This window comes from Propithecus coquereli, unplaced genomic scaffold (assembly GCF_000956105.1).
Source record: "Propithecus coquereli isolate 6110/MARCELLA unplaced genomic scaffold, Pcoq_1.0 Scaffold20, whole genome shotgun sequence".
Lineage (NCBI taxonomy): Eukaryota > Metazoa > Chordata > Mammalia > Primates > Indriidae > Propithecus > Propithecus coquereli.
Window position 1 is genome coordinate 8,882,561 of NW_012144967.1, and position 24,864 is coordinate 8,907,424.

At 36.3% G+C, this 24,864-nt stretch overlaps 1 protein-coding gene across 1 annotated transcript in view; it reads left to right on the plus strand.

The window, feature by feature from the left end:
* Window positions 1-24,864, plus strand: part of AKAP13 (A kinase (PRKA) anchor protein 13) — a 230,946-nt gene that overhangs the window by 130,046 nt on the left and 76,036 nt on the right. Inside the window, exons 8-11 of the mRNA XM_012643677.1 lie at window positions 5,495-5,570; window positions 10,900-11,036; window positions 20,385-20,755; window positions 22,937-22,990. Coding sequence (XP_012499131.1) covers window positions 5,495-5,570; window positions 10,900-11,036; window positions 20,385-20,755; window positions 22,937-22,990 — 638 coding nt within the window. The remainder of the gene's footprint in view (window positions 1-5,494; window positions 5,571-10,899; window positions 11,037-20,384; window positions 20,756-22,936; window positions 22,991-24,864) is intronic.

Genomic DNA, 24,864 nt, shown 5'->3' on the forward strand with positions numbered 1-24,864 from the left:
GCACTGATGCTGACAGAAGTCATGGGACTCTGGGGGTCAGAGGCAGATGAGTATATTACACACTGCACAGCACACAGCAGGAGCACCAGCCTCTTGTTGGTTCTTCGTGTTTCCTAAGCTCCATGGAGGCAGATGGGAGGGACCCAGCTTGGTGCTGTGTCACAATTGAGAAACCTCAACCTTAAGAAACCTGAATTTTTATACAATGGATGGGATGCCTGTGTGACCTTTGCCCTTGACTGAGACATTTTGTTAATTATACTGGACAGTAAACATACCTGCCCTTTGCTTCATAGGAAGCAATATCTTTATTTTCCAAGGCTGTTTTATGTATAAACATTCTTGAAAAGATAGTCTAGAATAAAAGCACAATCACGGTGCCTTTGCTCACAAGACCTGCAGAAATGCGAGACATCCATGAAGAATTGTTTCCCAACACTAATATGTTCTCATCTCTGTTATTCAGAAATCAGTGTATTCACTTAAAGATATTTAATTTAACTTTAACTTTGTTCTTTCAGTATTTATTTATATTATTTACTGTATATTTTGCAGAATGTGAAACTCATTTTAACACAGGTGGCTAAAATGACAGGAAAAGTACAGTCTATATATTCAAGGCAAATAATGTTCAGTTTACTTATTGACCGTGGAATAGCATGTACAGTATTGAAAAAGTGACCAAAAATATTTTAAGATACTGAATTTTAGTAGAGTTTTCTAAACTGTTGGCCAAAAAGTTGTTGAAGATGGAAAGAGAGAGCCAGTATCATGATAATTCAGGGTGGTTCATTTCCAGATTTTTCACTCCATTATTAAGGAATCCCCTAAACTTTTTTATTTCTATTAATCATCCAAACTTATTGCTGTATTCATGTAGCCTTTTCTTATCACAGGAATAATAGGAAGAAAAGCAATTTTTTCCTTCCAATTTCAAAATGTAGTTTTATAGTAAAGTATGATGGTTCTGGTCCCTTGTTTTTGCTATAAGCAAAAATGTGAAACATTTCACATTAAGTGAAATGTGGCTTATTTCAAATGAGATGCGGTTTAAAATGAAAAAGAAGTCCTTCTCTGAATGACTTTTTTTTTTAAAGATTTTTTTTTTGTTTCAATTATTTAAAAGATGTGGATAGGGTTTGGTAAAGTTACCAAATTCGTGCTTACTTCCTTATTGTGCCCAGCCAAATTACATTTTGGAAAGGATATTTTGTACAATTCCAGGGAACCTGCTGAAGAATCTCTTCCATTCAGGATCACTTTCAAATTTTTGGCATCATTTTCAACGTACATTGGCCCCTGCTCCCTGCTGCCCTCTCCTCTCTGTAAAAGTGAAATAGCTGACATGAGCAAATAGTACAGTATTTTGTTTCATGTGTTTCCAGGTTTGCATGGTTATTCGCAAGTGGTTTAATTCCTTTTATCTATTGTCCAACAGTTACAATGTGACAGAATGTCCCTAGCTGTACTTTGCATATTCAATAAAACTATTGATCTTCATCTGCAGAATAGCTTAGTATCTTCTGATCAAAGTAATTAGAAATCTCCTCGTAAATGCATACCATGTTTTAGAGGTTATTGAATAAAATCATAGCTTCTGTCTTTGAGCATTATAAATATTCAACTACTTGATACTTCTGTTCATATAATTTAGAATTACGGCTGAGTATTTCAATTTTAATGAGATCGAAGAGTTATAATGTTAAGGTGTTCAGGAGTTGTGAAGACTAACATTTATTTTATTTACACGTCTATTTTGGGAATGTGTTTGTTTTCCGTTTTATTGTAGTATAATTCGCAGGCAGTAAAATCGACCAATTTGTGTTTATAGTTTAAATTCTGAGAAATGTTTAAATAGTGTAATCACTACTCCATCGTGACAGAAACATTTCTGTTAGCTCAAAAGTTCCCTTCTGTCCCCTTGCAGTCTTGTCGTTCAGTCCCTGTTAATCAATAATGTTTTCTGTCGCTACAGTTTTGCCTTTTCTAAATAATCACATAGATAGAACCATACAGTAGGTAGTCTTTTGTGTCTGGCTTTTTTTTTCTTTTTTAACTTTGCATGATACTCTTGCGATTCATCCATGTTGTTTGCATCAGCAGTTCAGTCCTTCTTGTGAGTTTGTTGCATTTCATGGACATGCTGCAGTCTGGCAGTTTTGTCCGTTTACCATTTGACGGCTATGTGGGCTGTTCCTAGTTTGGAGCTGTCATGAATTGAACTGCTCTGAAAATTATAGTACAAGTCTTTGTGTGAACATAATTATTTTTCTTGGGTAAATATCCATGAGTGGGAACTACCAAACTGTTTTCCAAAGTGACTATACTATTTTGCATTCTTTCAGGAACATTTCCATGTTCCAGTTACTCTGCATTTTTGTCAACACTTGGTATTATCAGTCGTTAATTTTGACTGTTGTAATAAATGTCTATTGGTATGTCCTGGTAATTTTAATTTGCATTTTCCTGTTGGTTAATCATGTTGAATATCTCATTCTGTGCTTATTTGCCATTCATTTATCTTTTTTATGAAATGTTTATTCAAATCTTTTGCCCATTTAAAGAATCATGTTGTATTATTGCATTTTAAGTTTTGTTTTATTTTTATATATTCCGAGTAGGAATTCTTCAGCAGATAGGTGTTTTGTAACTGTTTTCTCCCAGCTAGTAGCTTGCCTTTTCATTTTTCTAACAATGGTTTTTGAGGAACAAAAGTTTTTAATATTGATGTGGTTGGATTTATTGGTTTTTTTTTCATGCTTTTTTTAAAAAGTATGCTATCTAAGAAATCTTTGCCTAACCCAAGCTCACACAAAAATATTCCACTAGGTTTTCTTTAAAAATGTTATAGTTTTAGCTTTAACAATTAGCTATATAATCTATTCTGAGTTCATTTTTGTGCAGATGGTGTAGTATAAGGCTTGAGATTTGGGGGGAGTTTTGTTTGTTTGTTTGCCTATGAATATCTAGTTGTCACAGCATCATTTGTTCATAAGACTGTTTTTTCCCCCATTGAAATATCTTGTCATCTTTGTCAAAATCAATGGGCCCCATCTGTGAGGGTCTGTTCATAGATTCTCTCTTCTCTTCCATTGATCTATGTCTGTCTTTACACCAGTACCACACTGGCTTGATTACTGTAGCTTTTATAGCAAGTCTTGAAATCATGTAGTGATCAATGTGGGGAGACTTAATAACCATACTGAGTTTTATGATCTATAGATATTGGATCTCTTTGTATTTATTTAAAACTGCTTTAATTTTTCTCAGCCATGTTTTGTAGTTTCCAGAGTACAACTCTTACTCATATTTTCTTAAAATTGTCCTTAATTTTATATTTCTTGATGCCATTGTAAATGGTATTGCTTTTACTTTTAATTTTAATTTCCAATTGTTCATTGTTAGTATATAGATCTAAATTTTATTTCTCTACTTTACTGAACTGGCTAGGACCTCCAGAACAATGTTGAATAAAAATGATGAGAGTGGACATATTTTTCTAGTTCCTGATCTCAAAGTGAAAGAAAGCATTTTAGTTTTTCACTGTTAAGTATGATGTTAACTAGATTTCTTTTTATAGATGACCAATATCTGGTTGAGGAATTGCCTTTCTGTTCCTAGTGTTCTGAGAGTTTTATCATGAATAGATGTTGAATTTTGCCAAATTCTTTTCATCTATTGATAATCATCAGTTTTTCAGTTTTTTGGTCTGTTAATAAATTGATTTTATGATTGCTAAACCAACCTTACATTCCTGGGATGTATCCACTTGGTCTTAATATATTTAATCTTTTCGTATATTGGTGGATTCAGTTTGTGTAAAATTTTGTTCAGGATTTTTGCATCTATGTTCTTTGGTTTTAGTCAGAGTAATTCTGGGCTCATAAAATGAGTTGTGTGCTATTAGTCTCTTCCATTTTCTGTGTGAGAGTTTGTGTAGAATTGGTATTTCTTCCTTAAATATTTGGTGGCATTCACCATTGAAGGCATCTGGGCCTGAAATTTTCCTTGTACGAAACTTTTACACTATGAATTCAATGTCTTTGATAGAATAAGGCTATTCAGTTTATCTGTTTTCTTCAGTGAATTTTGGTACTTAGGTAGTTTGTATAGTTTCATGGAATGTTTCCATTTCATCTAACTGGATGAATTTATTACAGTAAAGTTCATAATACTCCTTTATTTTTTCAATATCTGCAGGATCTATATTGATATCTATCTTTAATTTCTGATATCAGTAATTTACAACTTTTTTTTGTTCTTGATCAGTCTAGCTAAAGCTTTGTTGATGTTATTGATCTTTTTAAGGAACTAGCTTTCTTGATTTTATTGTTTTTCTCATTTCTGTTTCATTGATTTCTATTCTTTATTTTCTTTATCCTGCTTACTTTGGATTAACATGCTCTTCTTTTTCTAGTTTGTTAAGGTGAAAATTTATATCACACTGACTTGGGACCTTTCTTCTTTTGTAATATAGCATTTAATGTTATAAATTATTTCTTTGATTCAGGGGTTATTTAGAACTGTTTTTTCAAACATTTGGAATTTTTCCAGATATATTTTGGTTTTGGTTTCAGATTTAATATTATTGTGATCAGAGTGCATACTTTTTATGGTTTTAGTCTTCTTAAATTTGAGCCTTATTTTATGCCACAGAATGTTTGATTGTTTTGAGGTTGATTTTATGCTACAGAATGAGAACATTCCATGTGCACTTGAAAGGAATTTGTATTCTGCTATTATTGGGTAGAATGTTGTACGTGTTGGTTAAGTCAAATTGGTTGATGTTTTTCAAGTTTTCTATATCCTTGTTTCTACTTGTTTTATTAATTACCAAGAAAGGAGTGTTGAAATCTTCCATGGTAATTTAAAAAATTATATTATTTCAAATTTAATGAAAGTAGAAGGTTATAATGTTAAGATGGTTGGAAGTTGTAAAGACTAAGTGTTTAAATTTTTCAGAATTTTGGGTGAGAGAGGTATATTTGCTTTTTGGCATCACACAGACTTGGCATTCCAATACCAGTCCTCCTATTTATTACATTAGCAACCCCTCCGAGCCTGTTTCTTCTTAGGATAAATAGAGATACGTAGAATTTTTAACATGATACCTGGTGTACAGTAATTCTCACATAGGAATTATTTTTGTATTTTTTTAAACTTGCAAACAAGGACATCAAATATATATTTTAATATTTGGTCAATTTCATCTGCCCTTCTTTTTTAAAATTTCACCCTGGACCTGCACGGTGGCCTTCCTCTTTGTGTATCTTTTCCTGTTGCTTTTTCCTAGCTTTTTGTGACAATCTCTTTAGAACCTTAATTGAGCACAGATTGCATCGGTTGTATTGTAAGAAGGTTTTTTTCTTGACATAATGGTATTCACCTTGTATTAAAGAAAAATATAGGCGGTTTGGTATAGTAGATATACTTTCAGCAGCTGTAAATTCATATTACTTGAGTGTCTGAACTCAGTGTTTTCCCTTCCTTTCAGATAAACCAAGAAAACTGGTGTACAATAGAGCCATGCCCTGATGCAGCATCTCTTTTGGCTTCTAAGCAGAGCCCAGGTAAGCAGAGATTTTCCATCCCTTTTTTGGAGCCACAGTCCCACTCTAATATTTTGTTTGGAGATCTGCCCTTTAGCATGTTATACCATAAATCAGAGAAAGGGATATATGTGATTTGGGTTTGTAGGCACTTTGTCAGTTGAAGATGAGCGCATGAAATTGCCTTAATTTTATTGTAGTAAACAGATTTCCTGTGTGATTTTGTGATTTATTAACTTATTTGTGAAGGTATCTGTGCTGTGCATATATATATGATACAGATTTTTTAAGCTGGTAAAACTATAAATACATTATTAAGGGATAAACCTGTAGTTCTCAATTTTGGCTGCACGTTGGAATTCTCTGGGGTGAGCAAGCTTTAAAATTACACTGATTCCTGGGTCCTACTCCCAGAGATTCTGATTTAATTTTAATTGGGTGAGGTGTGACATGAGCATCAGAATCTTTAAAAGCTCCTTTGGTTACCCTTGTATGCAACCGAAGTTAAGGACCATTACACTTTGGAAGTATTGTCAGGAAGTGAGTCCTTAAGCGCCTGTGAGTTATTAGCAGTAGCAGAAGAGGGGGTAAGATGCTCTTAAGACCTTGCTTGTTAATGACACAGCATGTGACTCATGGTTAGTTAGGATTCCCAACTTTTAACCCAGCTTCAGCCACTAACTCTCTGTGATGTAAGTGTGTTCTCTAACATCTGTGTGCTCTATTGTGTCCCATCCGTAAAGTATTACTAGCTTGCCTCATTGGGGGGTGTTGTACAATGACTTGGTGAGTGATATTTATGTCCCTGTGCCTGTTCTCACAGCTGCTAAGTGAATACTAGTAGTTTTCATTCTGGGTTTTTGAGTCTGCCTAACCCCAAAAGCCTCTGTTTACCTTCCCAGTTTTTACTAACCAGCTTTAAAAATTACTGAGTCCTTCTCATTTGCTGGTCTTTTTAGAAACAGTTTAGCTGTAGGTACCCTGCAGTAGTATTAAATTTAAAGACAAACTGTTCAAATCCTCTGTCTTCAGAAAGGTTTCCTACTAATTCTCAGCTCTCTGACTTTACGACAAAGGAAGTATTGAAAACAAATGTGAAAAGTGTTTTTCTCTATTTTTGTCTCACTTTTTGAGAGTGTTTTGAAGGGTTATTTTGAGCATGTTAGCACGCTCAGCCTGCTGGCCATGTGACGCCCTGTGCCACCTCAGGACTCTGTAGAGAGTCCCCACAGCAAGAAGGCTCTCATCAGATGTGGCCCCTTAGCCTTGGACTTCTCAGAGTGAAGTCTGTCTCGCAGAGTGTCCTGCTTTGGGGATTTGTCTTGTTTTCTTGTAGTGCTGTTTGTAGTGAAGTTTTGAAGAAGGATGAAAAAACTTGGAGCTTGAGCTGGAATCCCTGGGCTGTCCCAAGGACACATGCTCTACTACCCATAAGAAATGAGGGAAGAGACCCATAAACAGAGCATACACACTTTTTTGTTTATTGTGGTAAAATATATGTATAACATAAAATTTTTTTTTAAAACGGGATTATTTTATGCTATAGGTGTCTTTCAAGTCTTCACGTCTTATAAGATTGACCATGTTAACAGATTTAGCTGACACTTCCCCATCCAGCCCCCTAGAATCTTCTACTTAAAAATATACCACTTACTATGTTTTGGTTCCTTAAACTGTTTGGGGCTTTTTCTAAAAGTGTAATTACTCCCAACCACCCAAGTGGTGAAACTTTCTGCCAAGTGAAGGTTAAATGAGGTTGCCTCACAGTTTGAATATTCATCAGAAGGAAGGATCTCCACACATTATAGTTTAATTTAGTCATTTAGAGAAATGATTTTTGAACCTTTGAACATTTTCTCCAAGGCATAACTTTGAATTTGTTAGACCCCTCCACACCCTAACCCCAAGCATACGCAATGTGGTCCTTTTAGAGTAATTATTTTTAAACCTCAATTTAACAGAAATCCATTATCTGGATTATGCTACTGGACTTCACATCTGAGATTTTGAATTTTGGCATAGTTTTGTGTGAATCCCAGGTACTTTGTCTTACAGGTTTTTTTCTTTTACTTGATATACACTTTGTCACTAGAGCAACACCATTAGGCCAAATAAGATAATATGGTTTTAAATCACTTCATATACTTTTTGCTACTGGATGAATATAAGACAGGATTATGATTAGGATGGTTTAACAAAGCCCAGTGGATGTTACTGGTATGTTTTTTACCTTTCCCCAATTACAGTTTGTTTGCATTTATGTCATTTTAAACCCAAATGACTAGATAGCGTCTTCAAAAGTATATGTTCTGCTAGCTTTTAAAAAGCTAATAGCTCAGTGCACAAAAATTACAAACAGATTTATATACGGATCATGAAACAGGACTGGCCCTAGCTATGCCCACCTTCAGAGTACTATCATTTGGATACTTACTGAATAATACCTCAAAGATTAATGAAGCCTTCACTTCCTCAGGCACATCTATCAACACATCTTCTCCGTGCTGAGGACCAGAGTTCTTGTTACTATATGTGTAAATTATTTCTAACGGTCACTACAACTCTTTTAGGGAGTTCCTAATCATCTCATGTCACTGGTATGGTAATGGAAACATAGAGGAGTTAAATTACTTCTTGTCTGGGGTCTGTCTTCTAGTAAGTAGTCAGACCTAGATTTAATTTAAGCCAGATCAGTCCAACTCTCAAACCAGTGCTCTTTGCTCTTGTTTACACTTTGATACGCTGCTCTACTTTATTCATTAGGAAGGGGGCATGTAGGAGGAAAGGAAGGATATCATGAATTTTGAAAATTTACCAACACATGTGACACTGGGTGTGGATTAGCTTAGCCTTTAGGGATTGCCCCCTCATGAGTGTTGCAATGGCTCACGGTCCTTCCCTCCCTTATTCCTTTTTTTCATACTCTTCCCTCCTCCCCACACCAGCAGTCCACATTATCTCACACAGCAGACTCTTCTTATCCCAGACTTGGTTTGTGGTCCCTGTAGTGCTAGCTCAAATTTATTTTCTGAGTGAGATATCCCTACCAGGGCTGAATCTGGATCTTCCCCATGAATTTTCCATTAGAATATCTTGAGCTGGTTTGTTTTCTAGTCTGGAATTTGGACGTGGTCCGTTAGACTGCCAGCTGGACAGCTAACAGCTCAGCATAGTTGCTGTGACAGCCCTTTCTTTTCCCGGCCAGCCCCCTAGTTTTCTCTCAAACACAGAATGGAGTTTTTTATTTTTTCCAAGTGGGGAAAGGGAAAAGAGTGGAAAGATCTCACACACACACCAATATCACCTAAGTTATTGCACACTTTATGAAATATGGGGAAAAAGAAGAACCCTCCAGAATACCCATAATTTACAGTCTTTTAAAGGCAGGGCTATTCCCATTGAACTGACACACTCCAAAATAGTTTGGACCAAGACTGGAATGGACTATGGTCATTTTTTTAACGGAAACATTTTCAGATTAATCCATGGACCCTGCCTCACTTCTTGTGGCATATTTTGTGTAATTCTGTGTTGAAATTATCTCTTAATATGTTCATTTCACCACAAGACTGTAAACCACCACCTCCACAAACACTAATCATCTCTTTATTTGGATACTCCCTACTACCTACCCAGATGCCTAACTATAATAGAAAAGGTGACTTTATTGATGAATGAATCATGACCTACATCAGTGCAGTGCTTCCTTGACTCTTCCTCTAAGGTATCAGGGCAGCTAATTAATTGATTATCAATTACTAATTAACAGTTAAGTAAGAACTTCTTATCTCTCTCATCACATATACACAATTATAATCCAAGTATAAAATCTAAGAATCAAAAAGACATTAGAAATATTTAGTCCAATCTCTACTTCCCCCTCTATGTAGGTATCTTTTCTGTAGTGTCTGCCATAATCATTTAGTCTCTGCTCCAACCTTTCTGATAAGTTGATTCTCACTACTCTATGAGGTTGCCCAAGCCCTTGCCCAGAAGCCCCGCCACAGCAAAGGTCTGCAGCTTACACTCAGTCATCTTTGCTCTGCCCCCGGAACGGCACAGAGGGAATCTAAGACCGCCCTTAGGCAGATTTTCTTCATGCTGCTCTGCAAGCAGAATGTATCTCAGATGTTTCCACTGTTGTGACCTCATTACTATGTACATATTTTTATTTATCAGTGTTCTAATTTAAACGTTATCTAGGAACAAGCCACAACCCTGTGGGACTGTCGCCATTTTGGATTCTGGTACACTGTGTATTAATAGAACCTAAAACTCAGTGGTTCTTTGTTTGTTTTGCCATCACCTCGTATTGTCAGTTCCTCTTGAATTTTCTTTTTTGGTGGAAACCTCCAGGTAGAGTTCTCACGAACTGCTAAGTAGCCAGGTTTTTCACTCTGCCCCTTATCACTTAATGTCACCTGCCAATAAGAGAAAGTATGCTTATATGTCTGTCCAAGTCTCACATTAAAATGTTTCCTGAAATGGAGATGTACTACTCTTTCCTTCAAAACTTCTTGAAGGAGGTGGATAGCCACCCACTAATCGACATTTTGGGTGCTTGGTTTCACCATTTCCAAATCTCTTTAACCCTGTTGTTACCAAGTCACGCGTCTCCTTTGCTTACAAAGTTAATAGGAAAGAATAGGTCATGCCTTGCTAATTTTAAGATACTAAGGTTTCAGGATTCCTCGATGTACCAGTGTAATAGTTCTGGCAAAGACCCCTCCCTCGGTTCTCCAGAGTCCCCTTTCTGGATATCGAACTGAAAACAGATTCTAAAAGATACATTTTTGTGCTTCAGCACATTATTCCCCCAATGTGAGATCTATTTAAGGTAGAAAAAGTTAAATTATATTTCTGTTATTACCATAAGTGTTTATTAGGTATGTCCCCCCTTTGATAAGGTAACAAGTTTCCAGAAAGAATTTTAATCTTAAAACAGAAATTGGCCACAAACCATTATCACCCAGTTTCCTCGTAATGGACTTAAGATTTTGGTGGCAAAAGAAAAAAATTCCCTAACTACCAGAAGGAAAACATTACCATTTAGGTACCTAAATATAGGTGGAATATGATGCCAAATCATCATTTTATCATTCTATGCTTAAGATAAACATGGCAGGCTCATGATTGTCCTATAGTCACTATATTAACCTAGAATTGGAGTAGCAGAGCTGAAAGCTACTAATTTGATTGTGTTCTTTATAGCTTCTTAATATTGAAAAAAGGAAAGAAGGAGGGAAGGAAGAAAGAGAAGAAAGAGTGAGAAAGGTTTAAAAAGCTGGTTGCTAGGATGAAAAGAAAGTACTTTTTTTTAAGTATTGACTGAATAAATTTTCTTTTTCAGAATGTGGGAACTTCTTGGATGTTGGAGTGAACAGAGAGTGTGCCTCAAAACAAGATGTACTTAAACGAGAATCTGGGAGTGATTCTGACCTCTTTCACTCACCCAGTGATGAAATGGACAGCATCATCTTCCCAAAGGTATGTGGGGGAGGTCCCCTTCCTTTGCTTTTGTCCGGCAGCTCTCATGCTCCTATTTGGGCTTCCCAACCCTTTTCCACCTTGTTTGCTCCTTTCTCTTGTGCTCGTTGTCTTCCCCAGACATACTGTTTCCCTCAGTATGTAACTCCTGCTGGTAGGTTGTGGTCCAGCTAGCCTTATAGGGTTTCACTCAATGTCAGAACAGTGTAAATATTACCTTTTGGAGAAGGAAACCTCGGGGTTTATAAAAAGACATTGAGCAAATTTATTTTATGCAGAATCATGGCAGGTTTTGAAGTTCATATTAAAGTCTAAAGAAATGGAAGTTTCTTTAGAATGAATTAAGTCAGATGACATTGAACACTTTTCAGTGGGCAGGAAGGGACCGCAGCTCAGACAATATGATGTCATGTGTATAAAGTAACCATAGAGTCATTTCTGATGAATGTGTTTAGGCCTGAAGCTTGCTGTTGAGTGTGATGATATCAACCCTCCCCATCTAGTCTGTTTAATTAGAACTTTCTAGGTCTCTGCTAGGGAATCCAAGCTTTCTCCATAGTGAACCGCTCGCTCATCCACGTGAATCAGCTCACGTTTGCATATAATTTGAGGCTGTCTAAGGGAGGTGGGGGATGGGTGCGGATTGCTTTCTTTGCTTGTATTTCTTTCTAGTTGCAGCACGTTCTGTTTTGTCCCCTGATAAGAATAGAGAGACGGCTTTCCCACAGCTGAGACAGTAAATGGTACTCAATTATATGCTGCAAGTGGTTTTCTTAATAGTAAGGGAGTGAAGGGACAGAAACGTTGTGGCAGCTGATAGGAAGACTGTTCCTTCTGATTTTATGCTGACTTTAGAGAAGTGGTGAGAGCAGTTGTGTTAGTGGGTGATTAAATTATCCAAGGTGGTGTGATGTTGCTATGTTTAGAAGTTATGATATAAGAATGGACGCTTAACGTTCTGGAACATATTGAAGCCTCTATGAATGTACCCTGTGTACCTTCCTCTCATTTTTGGCCATCCCTAACCCTTTTTTACCTTGTTCCTTTCTCTCGTGCTTATGGTCTTCCCAAGGTCCCTGGAAGGGATTATGGTACAAACTTCAGGATTTCTATCATTGTGTTACTCATAGTGAATTGACTCAAGGAATTCTGTAAGGTAAAAACTCCACACGTTGGAGAAGATCTACCCTTTTCTGTAAGTTTAGGAAGAGGGAAATCAGTAGGGGTTTTTGCTGTTGTTTTTTAAGTATCAGAATTAGGATAATTTCCACTGTGACTTTGAGATTTTAATTGTTAAGGACAAGGGGGAATACCATTCTGAGGGTCTCCAAAAACATACTGTTTGTCTGAGTTCCAGCTTTAAAATGGGATCATTGATAATCATTGAAACTGGGTCATGGATACACAGAGATTTGTTAAACATTTGTGGGTGTTTGAAAATTTTTATAGTAAAAAATTTTTAAAAATTTAAGTATCTTCATTAGGAAATACTCGCTTGCTACCTCCTAGGTGCATGACAGCTTGTCCCTGAATGTGACCATCTCTGCAGAATAATAGTTATTTCTGGTCACCAAACTGCATGGTTTTCCTAGCTAAGGAGAACTAGAATTTCCTATATTTTACTATATTTTACCTTCTAATTCAGTCTCCCAAAAGCATTTAGGAGATAGTTCATACAAATGAACTGTGTTAGATTTGACAGGCTTTTTCTTTTCAGAAAAACTAGACAGTTGAAATTTTTAAAAGTTGAAGCACATGCCCCAAATAAACATTTACCTACATTTCATACCATTGCTTAGGGAAAACCAGAAATGGTGGATGTGCTTTTATTCTTCATGCATGTATGACACTGTCTAAATGACCTGGGAAGAGATTGGGAGGATTTTTCCTCTTAGTATTTCTGCTCTGCCAAAGCAGTTTGTGAGCAGGGCCAGCTTTGCAATAAATGTTTTCTCTAGTATTAATAAAACCAAGGGCTAACTTATGAAACGGAAATGAGAGAAACTAATATTGATAGAGTGCTTACTATACACTAGGCACTAAACTGAATTCTTTATATATTTGATCTCATTTCATGTGCTCAGCAACCCTGACAGGTAGGTGGTAGAGGCTCTGATTGGTAAAGAAGTTTGTCCAGAATTACTCAGCAGGTGAAAAACAAAATTGAGGTTTGCGCATAGTCCTGACTCTAAAACCTGTTTTTTGTTTTTGTTTTTGTTTTTGTTTTTTTTTTTACTCTCAATCTCCAAAAACCTTTTGTAATAGCCAATGATTTATATTAGAAGCACGGCACTGGCAGACAGGCCATCAGCTACTTCCTTAAACATTTTCCTCAGTGCCCACCCACACAGCATGTGCTGGTGAAATAATCAGAATGACCTAGAGTTTCTTCCCAAAGTCTAACCCTCTTCTCCTCCAGATTATATGTAGGCAAGATGTTACAACAGCCTTTTCTGTGAACCTTGAGTGGTGCATTAGGTCACTTCCTGCAGCCATTTGTGTGACTCTGGCCTTACAGAGGTCTCTGTAACAGTCTCTAACGTTTGTCATGAACTTTTCACCTTAACCGTGTCTTTCTGTATGCCTCCTGGTAAATATGACTCTTTGGTGAGTGTTATGAGCCTCATGTTTATTCTTATGAACATTTGCTGGTTCCTAAGGTCTTTCTTTTCCTTAGATCAGCAGCATAAAATTTAGATTTTGTTTTCAAAGTGAGAAAATGGGATTCTTTTGGCACTAGCTAAGTGAGGAATTGTGATCTTAGAGTATACATGATCTAGGCCACTCAGCTATCGAAAAGGATAATTAAAGTTCACAGGAGATATTAATAGTTGCTGCCTCTTTTCCCAAAGAGAGGAAAATCAAAGGCTTTACACTTATTTTTTCTCTAGGTTATAAGACGTATCTACAATTGAGTAAAAAATCAAAGTAATTTCTCTAAGATATGGAACTTTAAGGTAACATCCTTTCTTTCATGCGCTGTAGTTAGCTCCAAAGTACTTGATCACGAAACCAAAAAATTATCTTTTTTAAATAAACCTTTTAGGGATGAAAGTAAAGGTATTTACAGAATCCAAATTAGAAAAACTATAATTGCCTGGCACAAGTACTGAAATTATTAGAGTTTTGGAACTGTGAATCAGGAATAATGTTTGTGATTAGATACTTAAGATTCCTAGATAAAATGTTGTACATAAATGGATTAAGTGATTGCCATGTATTAGATGTTTAAAATGTGAGCTGTTATTTTGCAAGGCACATAGTAGAGTGCCTTGTGTATAACATAATAATAATAAATATTAGGTGAATAAATGAATGAAAATTAAGAGGCTAGTATATTTTGGCAATACTAAGCATGATTTCTTCAGGCGTACTAATAAGATATAAAGTATACAGTAGCATTTATATTTTTATGTATATTAGCATATATAATGTTTATACCGCTCTATACACATATATATCTTACCTATATAATGTAACTCTGGTTAAGAAAGCTAGTCAGGCATTGTCCTCTAACATTTTATTATGAGAATACTGAAACATAGAAAATTTGAAGAATTATGTAATGAACTCCCATATACCCACCACCTAGATTCTGCATTTAACTTTTTATTGTATTTGCTTTGTTACCTATGTATCTGTCCATTTTCTATCCACCCACCAGTTCATCTAAATTCTTTGATGCATTTCCACATAAATTACAAATATCAATACACTTTACCTCTAAACACTTAGAATTCAGTGTTTATTTATAGCCTTTTTTTGGTGTGTAAAATACACATGCAATGACATGCACTACCCTGAGGGTACCATCCAGTGACTTTGATGATGCATTCATTCACCTTTGTAGCCCAAACCCGCATCAGCACGTGGACTGCAAGGGTCACTTTGGAAAGTTCCTCCTGCCCCTTCCCAGTCTCCATTCAAACCCCCTAGAGCAACAGCTATTTTCATTTGTTCCCACCACAGATTAGTTTTCCCTGTTTCGTAACTTCATATAAATGGAATCTAAATAATATCATTTCTCTTTGGTAAATAAATACCTTAGGAGTAGAATAATTGTTAGATTATATGGTGGGTGTAGGTTTTGTTTCCTGAGAAACAGACCTTTTTCCAAACTAGTTGTACTTTTTTGTGTTCTCACCAGTGATGTATGAGAAATCTAGTTGCTCCATATCCTTATCAACATACATAATTGTTTTAATTTTTGCATTTCTGGTGTGCATGTAGTGGTGTCTTATTATGATTTCGATTTGTATTACCTTGACAACTAATGATGTTAAACACATTTATGTGTGTTTATTGACCACTTGTAAATCTTCCCTTCTGGAGTGTCTGTTCAGATCTTTTGCCCATTTTAAAAAATTGGATTGTTTGGGTTTTTTTTATTGTTGAGAAGTAAGAGTTCTATAAATATCCTGGATACCAGTCCTTTGTTAGATTTATGTTTTGTAAATATTTTCTCCCAGTCTGTGGCTTGCATGTTCACTTTCATAATATAGTGTCTTGATGAGCTGAAGTTTTTCATTTCGATGAATATAACTTATTAATTTTTATGATTATTGCTTCTTGTGTCCTGTCCTATTACTGCTTTGCCTGCCTCCAGTCTTGATGTTTTCCTTTGGAAGTTTTATAGTTTTAGCTTTTACGTGTAGGACTAGGATCTATCTCAGTTTTATTTAAAACATTTTTATGACACCTCTGTAGTTTATAGCAGTAGGATCCAGTCCTAGCTGTACCTAGAATCATCCGGAGAACTTAAAAAATATATAGATAACTGCCCCTTAGAGCAGTTAAATTAGAATCTTGAGTTTATTATTTGACCTCACTGAACGTCACATTTCTCACCTATAAAGTGGAAATGACGATACTTACTAAATTGAATAACTGCCAGGATTAAAAGAAATAATATGTATATCTAAGTAATTTAGCATAGAGCCCCACATGGCAATAAGTAATAATTATTCAAACTTATGTCATAGTTATTTTGCATATATATTTAAGAGTAGTAATAGCTTATCAGACTTGATAAAGGCAGCATCATCTTATTTAGCCATATAATTATTTTGTAATTCAAGTCTCCCTAGTTTATTTGACCAGAGATTAAGCAGAGCAATATCCTTGGGTCACTCTGTCACCTCAGCTCCTGCCCCCCCAAGCCAGAGCTGTCCGTTTAAGACTAGGGCACTAGTAACGAGCAGCCACACTCACACTTGTGTGTTGCATAGAGGGCATGTTCTTGTGCAGCCCTTGTGTCTTTGACTCGTGGGAACTTTTGCTAACCTGATGCCTTTGCAGATTTTCAATATTATATAAGCCCAAAGGAAAAAAAGCTGATGGTAGAGATGACACTTTTTTGTGTCCTGTTCTTCCATATGCAGGAGAAAAACCAATTGTGAAAATTTGCAGGAGGAAGGATTTTTGTGTCAATCTTAGATATAGAGTCAGTCTTAGTTTCCCCAATATGTTTTCTTTGTCACACACATACACAACTCCCACACAGCCCTTCTCTCTTATGTCTGTCTTTCCAGGTCTCTTCTGTTTCTTTGCCCTAACGGAATCTTAATGTATCCCTAGCTAACAACTGCATATTAAGGGGGGGAAAAAAAGCCTTGTATTTAACAGAGAATTATGTTTTGGTCATCTGCTTATAAGACTTGTAATATCACCTAGTTTTGACTCCAAGGAAATAAAATGTTTTAGTTAACACTAATCTCATGGCACCATTTCTCCAGACAATGGAATAATATCCTAAGTCCCAGAAAGTATTTGATTAGCAGACATTTTAAGGTAGATGATCTCTAAAGAAAGACTGACATACAGCTTGAGAACTCTTAAGAGAGACTTGAGATCTTAGGCATGGAACATTCTGATATATGTCAGAAGCCATAACTTTTTTTTTCTTCTAATATATAGTGGAGAAACAGCATACCCAAAACTGAGTACTTTTTTTTCTTTTGCAGGGGGAGGGAAGACAGAATGGGAGGAGTAATAGTTCATATATCTCTTATTAGTATTTGGCAGATCTGTCTAAGAACTTCAGCACTAATAGATTCAGGGACTAGAAAGGAATTTTCTTTCAAAAAATTCAAGACCTTTTTAAAACTCTGCTTTTCTTTTTTCCTCTATCATCCATGATTTAAATAGATGATACCTTTCAACAGACCTCATATTAATTTCTAACCTCTTTGATCTAATTTAAGTCTTTCATATTAGATGAAAAGGCACAGTGAAGTGACTTATCCATAGTCACATACGTAGCTATAGAAAGGCTGTGACTGTAATCTGGGTTCGATTTCTGGTGAGGCCACTATTTTCTATTCTGTAGGAATAGTATAAAGAGTTGATGAATTTGGGAAGTTCCTTTGAAAACACTTAAAAGTCTTGGGAATACATAATTTAGAGCCTCTTTTAGATTCAGTCCAGGATTAATGAAAGTCATTTGCTTTAGTATGTAATAACTGAGCTCAATTCTGAGTTTTTTCCTGCTTTTCCTTTTTCACGGAATAGCCACCAGCTCATAATGAGAGCTGCATGGTACAGTAAAAATACTTCATTGTAAGAATATTATTCTGTATAAACCTCATTCTTACCAGGAAAGCAAGACTGAAGAAATCACGTAGTTAGAGTGAAGAATCCCTGGTTATTTTTCAGTGAGATCAGTTAAAGGCACACACCAGGAAATGTCATAGCACATACCAGGAAGAAAGACTGTGTTGAGGCTATATTGTAGGCAGATCCCTCCTTGTTTAAAATGTGTATAAACAGACCACCAAAGATTCTCATTTTATTTTGAGTTTGAGATTAGTAAAGTGCCAGAGAAATAGCAGGTCCTTCCAAGACTGGATGCGAGTGAAGAGCACCTATTCTATTGTCTGTGAGTTATTTCCAAACTGGTAAGAGCTAACTTCTAAGAAGAATATATGATAAATAGACAAATGAAAACTTTTAAGAGCTTTTGTTTCTTTTAAAGCCTTTCTTATGTGTTTAGAACAAACTTTTCACACATTTTGCTTTACTGATATCCATTCTGTTTGTCCCTTGGTACTGTTTTGAGAATTAGAAATTTAGGCAGTTAAGGGTGAGCGTATTAGTTTCTCAGGGCTGCTGTAACAAATGATCATAAACTGGGTGGCTTAAAACAACAGAAATTTATTTACTCATAGATCTGGAAGACAGAGGTCCTGAAATCAGTGTGTCAGCAGGGTTGTTCTTCTGAAGGCTCTGAGGCACAGTCTGTTGCGTGCCTCTCTCCTTGTTGGCAGTCCTTGGCATTCCCGGGGTTGCAGATGCATCACTCCAGTCTCTGCCTCTCTCTTCACAAGGCACTCTCCCTGTGCGTCTCTCTGTGTCTCCTCTGCTAAGACACTACTCGTGTTGGATTAGAGGCCCACCCTATGTCAGTATGACCTCATCTTAACTAATTATATCTGCAAAGACCCTGTTTCCAAATAAGATCACACTCGGAGGACACATGTTTGAGGAGGACACTATTCAACCCAGTACAGTGAGAAAGCTAAGGCATTCTAGAAGTGTCCTCTAGGATTCATGGCCGTTTACACTGTCCTTCTCTGTGGAGAGTGGCCCCACAAGTAGGCACCCTTTAGGATGCCCACCTCAGTCCCTCATTCACTTAAAAGAATAGTCAGTAATTTTATTTTAAAATAATACCTACCCTATTTTAGAGTTTACTTGGTCCACGTAGTTTTATTTTGTAGTGAAAGTCCCTGTGAAGGGACTTTTCTGATACTGACTTTGAGATCTTATTCTTATCAGATTTTTAAAAGATGACTGAGATAAAAGAATAGGGCATTTTCAGTTCAAATCAACCTTGGTTCAAATCTTGATTTTGCTGCTCACGCCGTGTACTTGGGAGAGTCCGTTAGACAATCTGGGCCTCAGTTTTTGACCTGTGTAGTGATCCCCTTGCATCTTCTCTCTCAGTTGCATTTCACAGCTTAAAAAAGAAATTTAAGGAAACTAGATTCTAGAGAATGGGAAAACATCTTACATTAGCTGGTGAGAAACAGCCCAAAAGATAGGAACAGTGCTTTAGAAGATAGTGTGCTTTTGAAGTATTATGTTCTATTAAACCTTTAAAAAGATTCTCCTTACAGAGTAGAGTTTGTTTTCTATTTCAAAGCTAAAAGGGCTCAATAGTTCTTATTTTTTTTTTTTTAATCTTTCTCAAAGAACTGTAAATTTCTTCAGTCTTAATTAAAACATTGTGTAGACTGGTTAATTAGGAAAATATTGTGAAAAAAGACAAAAAAAAATCATAGAATGCCCTTCCCTGTTTCCTGACCCCTATCGTGTAAAAGTACAAAATAAAGATATTTAGGCCATGCCCACATAGTAACTGAGAGTATGATCATGCATCTTAGACACTTGTTTATCCTTTGGCCTTTTGGTTGCCATGAAGCTCATCTTTCCTTCACCCATCAAATTATGTGTTCTGGTTCTCTCAATAAGTGGAGACAACAAGAAGCCTTTTAATAGGGCTGCTAGGACCAAAGTTGCACAGTTCCTGTTGGGCTCTAGAGATTGGCCAGGGTAAGGGCATCATCACTTTATCAAAGACCTCATTGCCAGGACTGATTATTTAGTGTATGATTTGGCTTCATAACACTTAGCCAATTCTCAGTGAAAACAGAAAAAGGAATCACTTTCTTCCATTTAAGTACCTGTGACAGATATTTAGGCATATGTGGCAAACTTTAGGTGGGATCATAAGCTATTCTGCATTTTTCAGAAGGCCCCTTAAAGCAATCACGGGCTTGCTTTTGGAATATTAATTTCAGCACATTATTGTAGCCAACCAGACTGCTTTATTTACAGTTAAAGTTTGTGAAAAAAGTTAAAGCCAATATGATATGAATGTAGAGTTTTCATATGGCAGAAACCCCAGAGACAAATGGGTTCCCTTCATTTTGCTGGATGGTAGGTACTGACTGAAAGAACCCTAGCAGGGATGGGGAACCTGCAGCCTTCTGATTTCAAGATTGTTCTTTTTTAAGCACCAAAGGAGGCAAGAAAAGCTGCTTCTTTCTCTGCTGCCCCCCTTTTAATAAAAGGATTTGTTCTGTAAAATTTGGATTCAGTCAAAAGGCCACAGTCTAGGATCCAGAAGGCCACATGTGGCCCCAAGGCTGCAGGTTTCCCACCCCTGAAAGGGGGTTTGAATCCAACTGTGATATGCTTTAAAAAAAAAAAAAACTCTCTATTTGAAGCCAGTTATGATCTTGCCTGTCTGGGACTCACTGTGAAGCCACTGGCTTGATGTGGAATACTAAAGCTGTCTGCTTGATCCTGCTAGTTTCAACCATACATGCTTTCTCTCCGTTACAGCCCGAGGAAGAGCAGTTGATATGTGATGTCACCGGATCCAGTTCTTCCACTGATGACACAGCTTCCCTGGATCGACATTCTTCTCATGGCAGTGATGTGTCCCTCCCCCAGATTTCAAAGTCAAACCGGTACAGAGATCGGCAAAGCCTTGATGGCCTCTATAGTCATGGGGCAGGAGCTGATGGTCGAGAGAGTGAGAGTGAGCCTGCTGGCCCAGGTGACATGGAGGAGGAGGAGATGGACAGCATCACCGAAGTGCCTGCCAACTGCTCAGTCCTAAGGAGCTCCATGCGCTCTCTGTCCCCCTTCCGGAGGCACAGCTGGGGTCCCGGGAAAAACGCAGCCAGTGACGCTGAAATGAACCTACGGAGGTGAGTTGGAAGACTCTACAGAGTCTCGGTGTCTGCTTCCTTTTGAGAAGTTTCTGATTTGGTATTACCGTTGGTAGGCGCATTTAGGAGACACCCTGTCATAGGATGGAATGTAGGCTTTGGAAGCAGGAAACTCTTGTGTTCAAACTCCAGCTCTATACTTGACTGTGGAGATGACCTTAGGCAAGTCACTTGACCCTTCTGAGCTTTAATTTTCTCATCTGTAAAATACCTTTATTATTAGTAGTAACAATAAAGTAAAATAGGACTGTCATATGGTGAGTGTTTAGTAAATGGTAATGTTTATTCTTACCAGATTTATTAATGAAATTCATGAATTAGAAAATACTGGAATAGTGTCCTGTCAATTTTGAATTAAGAAATAAACATGAAGTCTTACAGTCTTAACACTAAGTTTTTCAAAGTGCTTTCTGAGAATTAAAGCCTCTTTCTAATGCAGAAAGAGAACATAAGACTCATTACGGATCATTAAAATATTGGTATTTTCCCGTGTGTCATACGGTCTTGCCCAGTGTTAGTCCTTCAGTTTGGGAGCAGGCTGCAAGAAGAACAGTTGGATTTGGCTTCTGACCACTGGCTGGCTGTCTAGATGAATTTAGGCGGGTGGTTTTAGCTCTAAAAAATGAGTGCCATGGTGCCTACTACATTTACAAGAGTGTGCTTATTCCAAAGCTACTTTCTTAATAATGAAAATAGCTAAGGGAGGAGGCTGATAGTTGTTTTAAAACAATTATAAACAGCTCAGCTGGAGCAATTATTTGCTTAGTTTTAATTTAAATTCCTCAACCTCCTGATAATATTATGGCCATAAGTACGTGTAAGCTAATGACATTCATTCACTCATTTATGTAGCCAGCATATATGGAACACTGACTGTAAGCCAGACACGGTTGTAGGTTTTGGAGATACCTAAACAAGGAGTAAACAAGACAAAATCCGTTTCTTCATGGAACTCACAGTAATGCCTTCTTACACTTTCCTATTTGCTAGTCTTTTAGACAGTTTTTTAAACAACACATTTTCTCATGTAATTTTTCAATCCCCTCCACGAGTGAGGTGGTATTATCCCCTGTTTGCAGATAAGAACACTACTGCAGATTGTTTAAATCGATTGTCCAAGGTCAGTAGAATCCAGGTTTCTGGTCACTTTGTCAAATGCTCTTTCTGTAATTTCATATTATTCTATGGTGGCATTCAGGGTGCCGACCTTAAAAATAAGTGGTGTACCTACGAGGTACTTCTTTTATCTGTATGAGATCCTAGATTATATACAAAGCAATTTCTAAACACATTCCTTCCCAGTTTTCTTCATCTCGTACCTTTTTTTTTTTTTTTTTAAGCATCTACAACAGAAAATATAAGGACATGGGGAATGATCCCTACAGCCAGAATTCTCTTCCTGAAGCAAGGGTAACTTCTTGACAGAACATGCTTGTCTTAGGTGATAACAGCATCAAGGAATGAGGGTTATTTTATATATAACCCATTTTTCTTTATAACCCATGATGGATCCCGTTGTTGCAACTTTGGTTTTAGAGCTGCATGTGACTGTATGGATCATGTAGCTCAGATGAGGAAATTGAAGCTCAGATTAAATGATTTGCCCAAGACTACATGATTATTTTAAGACTAAATTGAGATTAGAACCCAATTACCTAAGTTATTTATATTTTTAACCTGTGTATTGTCCTGGGACCTCCTGTTTGAACTTAGCATTAAGGGTTGCTTAGCACCACTGTCCTAATACCTCCAGAGATAATGGAATGAGAGTCGGGTTCCATTTATCACTTTAATTAGTTTGACTAATTCTTACAGTATTACCTGAATACTGTAATGTAACCTGAATTTCAGATTCTTTTAAAGTTTTGATTGGTAATTTTTTCCTGATCCTTTTACTTTTATAATTCAATAAACTTTATAACTTTTATGATCTGATTAACTCCTCAGAGCAAGGAGAAAGCAAAGTAGCCTTCCACAGAAATTATCAGGCCTTTTTGGTTCTGATATTTTTTTATTCCACATTCTTTCATTCACTTACCTCCTGTGCTATTTCTTTTTGGAGATTGTCTCTCTTCCCAGTGTGGTGTCTGTATGTTTCATGCATTTGTGTCCCATTTTGTTTCACTTGCAACATTGACCTCTTCCACTGTTCATTTTCAGTTCAATGCGAGTTCTTGGGGATGTTGTCAGGAGACCTCCCATTCATAGGAGAAGGTACAGAGTTCACTAACTTGATGGATTAACCACATCATCTCTAAGCATATACTAACAAGCATCTCGTTCTGCTTTACCTGTTTTTAAATAATGTCACATCTAATTGAGGCAAATAAAATATGGATATTTATTAGTTGCTGATGTCCACATGAAATAGTTTCTTTAATTTGGAGTTTATCCTATTCTATTTTTATTTTTCTAAAAAAATTTTTAACAAATGTTTTTTCCATCTTGCACTATTGATGTTCAGATGACTTTGATGATAGGGTCTCACCCAACTTTTTCTAGGAGAATTAAAAGAATTGTCTATGTTATACCTATCTAATGGACCCTGGGGAGTACTATTTTTCTCTCTCCACAAAAGAAGAACAAGAAGTGTGTATGTAGTTCGTGCATAGGCCCTAAAATATTTTCAAAACATTCTTTAATAATATGAGGAAAAACTTTATTAACTAAGCCACCTGACATTTTCCATTTCATTGCTGATGTAGTCATTTCTTAAAGTAAATAAGAGGCATAAATTGATCTCTCAGTCTTTGAATTTCTTAATTTTTATTTGTCAGATAGCATTTTTAAGCTAAAAATAAGTGATTTATAAGTTGAGAAGTCATTTCTAGTCAGAGTGTTGATTTGCTTTGACTTTTTCAAAAACTGAGTTTTGTTTTACTTTTCTCATTCAAAAATTATTAGTGACCTTTTTTCCATTGTTTGGAAAGATACTTAGAAATTCCAAAATTAAGATTATTATTACTGTTAGCTTCTCATATTAGGAGACATTTGTAAAGAAGTATTTTTAACTATTAGCTGAACTTGTTTTTTGGGAAGTGGGCAAATGATCTTTCCTACTTTGTCTTTTTCAAGTGGATGCTCTCTTTAATTCCAGATTGTAGGCAGAAATTGACCTTAAATTCAGATATTCTCATGAATCTCAGATAATCATTAGTCCTGTTAAGTTACTATTCCAGGGAACAAGTTGTTAAATGCCTTTTTCAGCAGAAGATAACCAGAACCTTTTACAGATACATTTGTCTGGCTCTTTGTTAAAGCTCTTCAATATGAACTTACTAGAAGCATGCACTGGATGACAAGGTCGCAGGTGACAAGGTGCTGGATGCAGTCTAAGTTAACATATAGATATAACTGTCATAAACCACCTCAGTTACAGTTTGACCCTTAGTGAAACTTGTTTTTATAGGATGTATAATTTAAAATTTTGTAAAATGGAAACATTCCAACAAATATTAAAAGGGGGGGAGGGGTTATTTTTTTAAAAAAAATCTAGAACTTTCTAAATCTTAAAAAAAAAAAAAAAAATTTTTTTGAAAAAAAAGGGGGGGGTTATTTTTTTAAAAAAAATCTAGAACTTTCTAAATCTTAAAGCTGAAGAACCATTAAATATTACCTGCACTAATTGAGGAAATTAGGATACTCTCAAAAACACTCTTAATTATGAAAGGAGTTTTCTGCTGCAAGGAAGGACAGACATTGCAGCTTTCTTCCTGGATCCTTAGAAAAGCTATTATGTCTCTCTTCCTGTCTCTTCATTGCTTTTCATTCTCTGCATCTTAAATTTCATCCCAGTCTTCCACATTATTGTCATATTCTGAGAGTAAAAGGGATGTTTAAATCTGTAGGAGATTATTATTAAGAATGATAGTTTGGCAATGTGTGTTTAGTTATTGATTTGCCACATTCTGTTTTTTAAAAGAAGTTGGATATTTAGATAAAATATGCCTATTTATTAACTGGAGATTTAAACATTAATTTCAAAGAATGGACTTCTGAGTCTTGTGTGTGTCTGTAAAATGTATCTCGCTTCTCCTCACACAAGTATATTGAAAGTCAGTGAGATCCACCTCACCATATGTAAGAGG